The sequence below is a fragment of the Neopelma chrysocephalum genome, unplaced genomic scaffold, assembly GCF_003984885.1.
Source record: "Neopelma chrysocephalum unplaced genomic scaffold, ASM398488v2 Primary Assembly neopelma1_44, whole genome shotgun sequence".
Taxonomy (NCBI): Eukaryota; Metazoa; Chordata; class Aves; order Passeriformes; family Pipridae; genus Neopelma; species Neopelma chrysocephalum.
The window spans coordinates 7,019,157-7,028,572 of NW_020897703.1; the positions used below are offsets into that span (position 1 = coordinate 7,019,157).

Sequence of the window (9,416 nt, forward strand, 5' to 3'; positions counted from 1 at the left end):
GTAAAACGTCGGTTTGTGTCCGCAAACAAACCAGTGCCTTTATGCTCTGCTCAGAACTCCTTTAAGTGAGAGCGTGCCAAGTGCAGAGTCTGGAGGCTGACTCTGGGTGCTGCAGCGTTCCCTGCACTAATCAACAGTAAGAGTTGTCGCTGAATTTACTGTGATAAGCTTGGCTTAGGAGACGGTCATTCTGGAACCGTACGAAATGTGTTTAGCCTGAAAGCAGAAGTATCTGGTAACCCGGAAATACACGGGAGCTCCAGCACAGGCTTTTTGCAGGTTGATACACGCATCGAAGGAGCATCTAACATGATAAGGACTTCAGTCCTAGCCACTGGATAAAAGTTACATTGTCCCCTTAATGTTATAAGATTACCTAATTTAAAAAAACTGACAGAGAAAACCCACAACAAAATCACAAGAACAGACCCACTCCCCAGCGAACATCCAAAAAAAGCCCAAGGTGTGGGATGTGCAAATGCCTGTCTCTGTAGGAGCACAGTTACTTCCATATGAAGAGTTAATGACTGAAGAGGTGTGATGAATAACTTAGTATTTTGGTGGGGGATTTTTTAAACCCATAGAGGAAGTGGGTGCAGCTCTTAGAGTTCCTGTTCGATACTGTTTTACTAGGATACCAGCAGTGTTCCAGCTCAGACAGGCCGCTTTAAGGATTCTGCACGTACAGAAGTATGCTTTGATTTACAGAACCTGTTTTAATGTCAAAGCCCCTTGTGAAACTCTTGAGTGAGAGAGTTTAATCCAGTCTGTCCAGCAGAGGAAATGCCTGGTTTTTAGTCTCTTTTTAAACATTTAACCACAGTTTGTTTTCAAGCAACTGCTGGAACAATGAGCTTTGTGGATTTGTTCTGGAAGATAACTGATCCAGTATTTCCAGACTTCCACCCAGCTGTTACCAATGTGTGGATACTTGCATGGACACTAGGATACCAGTATGCCAACTAGGTTGCTAACCCACCAGAACTGGCTAAGCCGTTGTAGACAGCACTCGAAATAAAATATGCAGCTGAGTTCTATATCTTTGAAAGCTTCTCATCGCATGGTTTGCATAATCTAAGGACAAACAGAGATGAGCAAAATTAAAGACTACTTCTGTTTAAGGTTTTCTGTTAGTTACATGGATGCATTTGTTGCATATTGACTACGCTCTACCTGTAGTGAAAACAAGGCAATGATCAGCGGATGTATCTCAGATATGAAGAAGTATGTGATTGCTTTAACAACGACAAAGGATGCTAAATAGATATGCAATTATAGCCCATTAAGTTAGCTCATATGTCTACATTTCCCTGAGGCACTTGAGGAAAAGCAATTACTTCAGACTCATTTAATTCCATATTAAAAGGAGGGGATGGTCTTCATAGCTGAAAAGTGAACACTGTCAAATAACTCTAACTTCAGCTTGTCAGTCCAAGTATTTCTTCCAAAACAGTGAGAGGCCCAAAGAGCTGAAATGAAACACAGTAATGGAGTCAAATGTACAAAACTGTAGGGGCATGTATTAAGAATTGCCTTCCAGAATGAGCTAAGTCTCCTGTTTTGGAGGAAAGAGTGATCTAACATGTCAATGAGGGTATAAGAATCAAACTGAGAAGTCATGTAAGCCTTATTAGAGTGAAGTAATGATCATTGTGAACAACTGTTCTGAAAATCTGGTAAGAATTCAATTAGAAATAACTAAGCAATGTTCTAGCTTTTGGGAGCCTTTCTCCCAGCCTTGATAGAACAGGGGAGTGAAAGCAGCAAGACTCCTCACTGCTGTATTGGCCACTGAAATTCATTTCAGGCTATGCTATTAGGTCACTATTTGTGCTACTTAATACAGTTGTCTAGTTTGTCAGTGCAAGTTTGGTTTAGTTTGTTTTTTTTTTTTTAATAAGACTGAAATAACAAAATAAAAACCAAAAAACAGTGTACGGAAATTTTATTTCAACACTTTCTCTTTACAGATGAAAAAGAGAGGTTTGACCCTACTCAGTTCCAGGACTGTATTATTCAAGGTTTAAGTGAAACTGGCACTGACTTGGAGGCAGTAGCAAAGTTTCTTGATGCTTCTGGTGCAAAACTTGACTATCGCCGCTATGCAGAAACACTTTTTGACATCCTGGTGGCTGGTGGAATGCTGGGTAAGTCCCTTTGATGTGGCTGCTGTCAGCTTTATTCACGTGACTCTGCAAAAGCTCAATTTTCTTTCAGTGTAAAAACTCTGCTAAAGAGCCCGTTCAGTGTGTAGAACAGGGTTTAAGTTATCTGTGGTAAACTATGACCATCTTGGTGACTAAGCAATTACTATAGAAATGCTCTGTATACCCTCCTGCAGTTTTACTTGAGTCTGTTTGCATTCTTCAAAGTGTAGATTGTACAAATTTGGCTTAAAAAAAGATATATTGGATTGTTTGGCATTTTTTGTTGGTTGGTTGTGTGTTTGGTTGGTTTTTGTTGGTTTGTTTTTTGGTTTTTTTTTACCAAGTGTAGGTCAACTCCTTAGTCAAGTTCACTTCTGATGGTGTGAGGTGGGTGAAAGCTTGTTTCAGGTGTGTAGTCTATGGTCACAAGACCAGTGGAGTTGCCCTGAATGATTCTGACATTATCCTGTGCTTTGTGCATCCTGCCCTCTTATTTTGGAAAGGAAACTTGTTTACAGAAGAATCTGAGGTGCTCTTGGAAATGCTATTACAAATCATTTATTGTTGACAGTAGTAAGGTTATGGGCTCTAGCAGACATCAGGGAGTGAGAAATGAGAGAGTGGTTGAGTCAGCAGAAAACACAGGAAACTGAGGAAGTGAAATGTGATGACAAAAAGTCTTATAAACTCATGTACACGTGTGTAAAGAGCAAAGAGGAACAGCTGCTCACCTAACAGGTTGTAATTGTTATGATATGTGGGTTTACATTTAGGAGTCTTAACCAGTGCATATTGTGTTAGGAAGTGTTTCTTCATCAGTCAGATGAGGCCAGAATAAAAACTGACATCCTGTTGCCTTACCACCTTTTAATATTACTGTTAATACTCATCTCTGTTTTTAAAGCCATGTATCTGGCTAATAACATAAGGATCTCCATTGTATGTAGGATGGCACAGAAATCCATAATGAGGTGTTCTGGCAGTGAAGCTGGTGACCTGAATGCACTTTCATTAGTGAAGCAGCCTAAAAAAACCTCAAGTTTCAAACTTATCTCTGGGGCACTGAATTTTGAACATGCATCTCTACATGTTTCAATCCCCTATTGTGACTTACTGTGTCATGTAAAAGGCACTTACAAAGCACTATTGCTGCAGACATTAGAGACAGTTGCTATGATTAAGCAGTTTCAGTGGTTCCCTTTAAGAGAAGAGACGCTCACATGGCCATGTTAACTTAGTCACATGTAAACAAGATGTTTTGCCAATCCACTTAGCAGTAGAGGGCCAGAATATTTAAATATTCAAATCTAAGGTACTGATTTTAAAGTTCCACTGCAGCAGTGGAACAGATGGAAATGTAGGGATATCTTCAGTGGCCAGGTCATTCAGCATCATGAAACGACGATGTGTTGCATGTTTTGGGAATTGGAGTTCTTACTGTGGAGACTACTCGGTACTCTCCCTGGGGAGTAACACTACTAATGCTGAAATCCTCCTCCAGCCCCAGGTGGTACCTTGGCAGACGACATGACACGCACAAACGTCTGTGTATTTGCAGCACAGGAAGACCTAGAAACCATGCAAGCATTTGCTCAGGTTAGTTCTGAAATGAGTACAATTTAACTTAAAACTGTTTAGTGGTCAAAAATGAAATGTTTGTGTAGTTGAAAGTTTGAGTAAGAATAATATGTGGCTTTAAGAAGCATACTGGAAGTGGTAAGAGTAGCAGTGTTCTAAAAGTTCTCTGTAGAGTTCAGACCCACTTTACTGAACTTGGTTTTTTAAAATTGTAATTGAATGATAGTTTAGAGCAAAAAATAATATGCTCTGTGTCTTTTTAGGTTTTTAACAAGCTCATCAGGCGTTACAAGTACCTGGAGAAAGGCTTTGAGGATGAAGTCAAAAAGGTATGGAGTGGGTCTTTATCAGCAGACAAATAAACGTTCCAATTCTGCTAGTTAATCGCTGTAGAAGAGTTACAGCATAAAGTGGATTATTAAAATACAACACTTCTAAGTTTCTAATAAAAGAACAGCTAGCTGCTGTCACTAGTGGAGAAGACTACCAGTGCTTCTGCTAATTGAACAGTTTGACTGAAACAAAAGTGTTTAACACAGAGGCAGTGTCCAAAGTTTAGTGAGAAATGGTAGTTTTAGGGCAACTCTTCTTACTTTCTCTTGCAGTTGCTGCTGTTCCTGAAAGGGTTCTCAGAATCTGAGCGGAACAAACTGGCCATGCTGACGGGTATTCTGCTGGCCAATGGGACACTGAATGCATCAATTCTCAACAGTCTTTACAATGAGAACTTGGTTAAAGAAGGTAAGTGTTGCCCAACTCCTCCTTTAGGGGAAGAGGTGGGGGACAGAACCATGACAAGTAGGTGGGTATTACAATGACAATACTCCTTGCAGCTCTCTAGCTTCATCTGGTGATAGATTAACTACAGGATTAGCAAAGGTAAACATGCTGCCCCACAACCTGGAAGGTCTTGCTAAGACTTCAGAAAATGAGTTTTTTCAGAAAGCTTGTGTGTAGGGCTTGCCTGCATGACACTGGAGGCTGCCATCACTAGTGTTGCCCAGCGAGGCAGTTTTGTATTTTGGAGAGGGACTTTTCAGCCTGCAAAAGGTGTTTCTTCTGAAATTGCAGCAAGGAGAGTTGAGTTTAGTACAGGGAAGACTTCACGTCGCTGAATGGTAAGAGAAGTCCAGTGTGCTGGAGGCTGCAGTATCCTCAGGCAGAGGGGTTCTGCAGACTGTGCTAGGGTTGTTGGGAGCAGAGCTGCTGCTGCTCTGAGCAGGGGTCTGACAGACTAGGTGCCCTGAACTCGGGCCTTATGATTCCCTTTGTTTTTTGTTTTTAGTACTGTCACTAAAAACAGTACTATTCTTATTGCACAGGTGTTTCTGCAGCTTTTGCAGTCAAGCTGTTCAAATCATGGATAAATGAGAAAGATATTAATGCAGTGGCTGTCAGTCTTCGCAAAGTAAACATGGATAATAGACTGATGGTGAGTACCACTGAAATTACTCTCTTACTGCTTAAGCCAGTTTAGTAAAATAGCATTTGCCAGCAAGGTACTCAACACACATTTCTTTCACAAAAAAGTTGTAAACTTTGTTTTCAGGAACTCTTCCCAGCCAACAAACAAAGTGTTGAACACTTCTCCAAGTACTTCACTGAAGCAGGACTAAAAGAACTTTCTGAGTATGTTCGGAACCAGCAATCCATAGGAGCTCGGAAGGAGCTGCAGAAAGAACTGCAGGAGCAGATGTCGCGGGGAGATCCGTTCAAGGATGTAAGTGTTTGTCTGGAGATGAGGTGGAGGTGTTCTGTGTGTGTGTCTCTCATACTGAATTTAGCTCTCACCAGGAATTAAAATTAGGACCAGGGGATTTTGATATTAGCGTTGTAGTCTTTCCTTAATGTCCTGAATTCTGCTGTATGATGGATGTTGTGTGTGGTTCTGAAACCTTCTGGGTTACCTTCAGAACAGAAGGTTTAATTTAGCTTAGTGCCATATGTGGTCTTTGTGCTGACTCTTACTTAACTGGCAGATCATCTTGTACGTGAAGGAGGAGATGAAGAAAAACAACATCTCGGAACAGACTGTGGTAGCCATAATCTGGTCAAGTGTAATGAGCACGGTGGAATGGAACAAAAAGGAGGAGCTGGTAGCGGAGCAAGCCATTAAGCATTTGAAGGTATTGTAACTTCACTATGGACTTCTGCACCCCTTGGGTAGGGCTTGTGCTTCCTTCTGTCTCGAGCTCCCTTTTAAGTGTTAAAGCCTTGTAACAACCCTGCTAATGCAGAGACAGCATTAGATGGGGAATTCTTTCTCTTGTATTGCAGAGAGTATTACAGGCCAGGTTCCTGGGGCAGAGGCAGCATGGCTGCTGCAGGAGCACCCTGGGGTGGGGCAGTGGTTGCAAATTTCATAAGCAGTGGCTGATGGAGACTGTGAAACCAGCCTAGTCAGGCAGTACATGTGGAGTGTTCTGCGTGTGCCAATTTGTTGTTCTTGTTACAGCAATACAGCCCTCTACTTGCTGCCTTCACCACCCAAGGTCAGTCAGAGCTGACTCTTCTGTTGAAGATTCAGGAGTATTGTTATGACAACATTCACTTCATGAAGGCCTTCCAGAAAATAGTGGTGCTCTTCTATAAAGGTAACTTGTGCGAGGTTGTAGTTTTGGAGTTTTGTGGGGTTTTTGAGGGGTTGTTTTGGCTAGGTGGGTGTTTTGGAATTTCTGAAGCAGAATGCTTCAGTCCTAGTAAGTCCTTTAGGGAAGATCGGTGTTACAACATTGCGCTTCCTAAGCTGAAGAATTTTCTACCTTCTGTTTGCAAAAAGGGAGCAGTAAAATGCAAAGGTGCCTGTGGCTGGTCCTTGGGACATGGGGAAGTACACCTCCAGACAAAGATGCTGCCTGTCTAGTGTAGATCTATTCAAGAGTTGTAATAGTTCAAAGCTAAATTTTGATTTTAAGGCACTTTGTCCCTTTTAAGTTAGGGAAAGATACATGACTGTATTCTTCTTAGTGCTCTTAACATTGACTGTGAACCGCCATAAATGGAGACTACCACCATGTTCTGGGGTGTTGTAGGCTCTTTTTAATGTCTGATAAAAGGTGTTACTGAAAAACATGCTGTGCAGCTGTGGAGACTTGTTAACTGAAGATTATATTGTAACATTTTAAAAACAGCTAAACACTTCCTGTGGTGTACTTTTGATGTTAAAGAATTTGTATCTGTTCTTAGCTGTTAACTGAAACTGTCCTTAGAGTGTGTGCCATCTCAAATAACTCTGAAATACCCCAGACTGTTAGTGTGAAAGTGTGGCTCCTAGATGCAGTACTCAGGAAAATCCCAGCAGCCAATCCAAAATGCAGGGCTCTCAGAATTTTAAAACAGGAGCCTCTCCTGGTGCAGGTCTGTCCAGCTGTACCCACAGAATGAGCATGTGATGCTTCTGGGGGGGGAAGCAAAGGCTGCCAGTCGGGGGTTCTCACTACTCTTGCACATCTTACAGCTGAAGTTCTGAGTGAAGAACCCATCTTGAAGTGGTACAAAGATGCACATCTTGCTAAAGGAAAGAGCGTTTTTCTGGAGCAGATGAAAAAGTTTGTTGAATGGCTCAAGAATGCTGAAGAAGGTGAGCAGCAGCTTAGTTCACAAGTGGAGCTTGTTCATTTTGGGAACCTGATGCAATAACACTGTATGGCCAAGGGTGGGGATTTTAAATTGCCTCTCTAAGGCAAGAGTGCCTCCTACCCTGGTACTGGCTAGAAAAGCTTGCCTGTGAAATCCATGTGGATCCAACAGCAGCTTTTATGCAGGAAGCAGGGCAGCAGTGAGCTTGGGGCTGGGGGCTGACCTATGGGCAGGCTGCTGACGAGGTGTCTCTGTTGCAGAGTCGGAGTCTGAAGCTGAAGAAGGTGACTGACCTGAGAAACTCTGTCCTCAGTAAAGCAAACAGGAGCTGTAGATAAGTGTCATGTCTCATGTGTCCTTCTGATTCTTACATCCTACCTCCCTGTATCAAGCATGATATAAGGGCTCTCATGGCAATTTATTTTAACTGTTTTCTATAGTTATTGAAATACTGGATTTAGTTTTTAAAACCATGTTCAAGTAGCTTACTGGAGCTGTTATAGATTTGACTCTAACCTGCATTTGTCCTTTCAGTTACCTTCTACCTCCTGTATTTTCTACTGTAATAATGTCATTTAAAGCCTTCCACAGTGAAATCCACCTTACCCCTTGGGATTTCTATCTGTATTGGAGTAGATGTGATATGGTGAATGAGACAGGGCAGTTCTGCTTGCAGATTAAACTGTAAAAAGTCTCCAAGTGAATCAACCATGGCTTGTGTGGCACTGCAGTCTGTAACACTTACTCCAACTAGCCCCTTTCATCAGTGGCTGTCCATGTCCCCAAGTACTTTGTCATCCCTTTACTAGACTTCCAGCATAAAGCAATCCTCTATTCCAACTCCAGGGTGAGGTGGGTGCCCCACTCCTGCAAAGCCATTGGAAGGAAGCTGTTGTGGCGGCAGTGATTGGTAACTGTGTAGGACATGAAGAGTGGCATCTCTGAGCCTGCTGGCTGTCACAGCTGGTGGCCTGTGTTCCTGAGGGGCTGTCAGGCGCCCTTGCGGCTGAGCATCAGTTCTGGGGGTGCCTTTCCCTTTCCCTCGTGGAAGTACAAGCAGTGCTGTCCCATATACAGCTTTCTCGAGCTGGGCGATGCTGCTGGCTGGGGGGGGCAGCTTCTTTGTGCTGCTCTGTAAATGCATGGCTGCTGGAAGCTAAGACAGCCAAAACTCCACCTCTCAAAGTTTAAAGATTCTTTTATGCTGGCAGTTGATGTGCTAAACCAAACAGCTTATCTGCTCCCTGAAACTTTAATTCCTAATGGAAATTCTCAGGACAGTTCAATTCAGAAATATTGGGTCAAAGAGTGAAGTCTATACTGTTGTAAGCTAAGTGAGCATTAACTGAAATACTGGTAACCAGAGTACACCTAATAAAATAATGAAAAAATTGGTCATCACAATGCAATCTGTTCAATACTACAGTGATCTTCCTTACTTTGTAACTTTTTTTTTAAAGCAAATAAAGGCCATCCTTACACTTACTGTCAAGGGATGTCTCTGCTCCTTATCCAAAAAGAAAGCAACAGTGACACTAAAGGGTAAAAAGCAGGTCTTCTGCTATTTCAAGGACCATTGAATAAAACATAATTAAAATAATACTTCCTTGGTGTTAGGGTGCTCTTTTCCATATGTTAAAAGTGCCAGTGTCCCACAAGTTCGATTTAATGAGAAAACATAACCAGGTTCATCAATATACTAAATCAGTTTGATGTCAACAGCTGGATTGAACTTAAGTATCCAAAAAGTATCCAAAATACTAAGCAAAGCATTTACGACATAAAGTATTTACAAAATAACCAAGTAATAAGTAGTCAATGGCATTCATTTCTTTGTTGCACTGCCCTGTGAGTCAGCCTGCTTGGCTTCAGAAGCCTGCACCCTTTTTCTGCGTGTCTGGGCAGAAGAGAGGCTGCTGCAGTGCTTCTTTAAGAGAAATGCAGTTGTTCGGGTCATACTCCAGCGTCTTCTGAACAAGGTCAAAGAGGTTCTTTGTGGTCGGAATCCTAGCACATCATTATGAATTCATTCATGAAAATTAAAGATGTTCTGTTGTTTATCTTATAATTGCACTTGAAGCTCCTCTCCACAAAAGCATTTCCCCTCTCTCA

At 41.9% G+C, this 9,416-nt stretch overlaps 1 protein-coding gene across 1 annotated transcript; it reads left to right on the forward strand.

Annotated features, from left to right (window-relative positions):
• The first annotated feature begins 2,069 nt into the window (after positions 1 to 2,069).
• Positions 2,070 to 8,789, forward strand: BZW1 (basic leucine zipper and W2 domains 1). The gene is made up of 10 exons (XM_027678230.1): positions 2,070 to 2,147; positions 3,649 to 3,654; positions 3,989 to 4,054; positions 4,331 to 4,466; positions 5,048 to 5,157; positions 5,275 to 5,445; positions 5,705 to 5,851; positions 6,181 to 6,319; positions 7,183 to 7,305; positions 7,565 to 8,789. Exons 1-10 carry the CDS (start codon positions 2,070 to 2,072, stop codon positions 7,594 to 7,596), a joined length of 1,008 nt encoding a protein of 335 aa, XP_027534031.1. The 3' UTR covers positions 7,597 to 8,789.
• Positions 8,790 to 9,416: the final 627 nt, after the last annotated feature.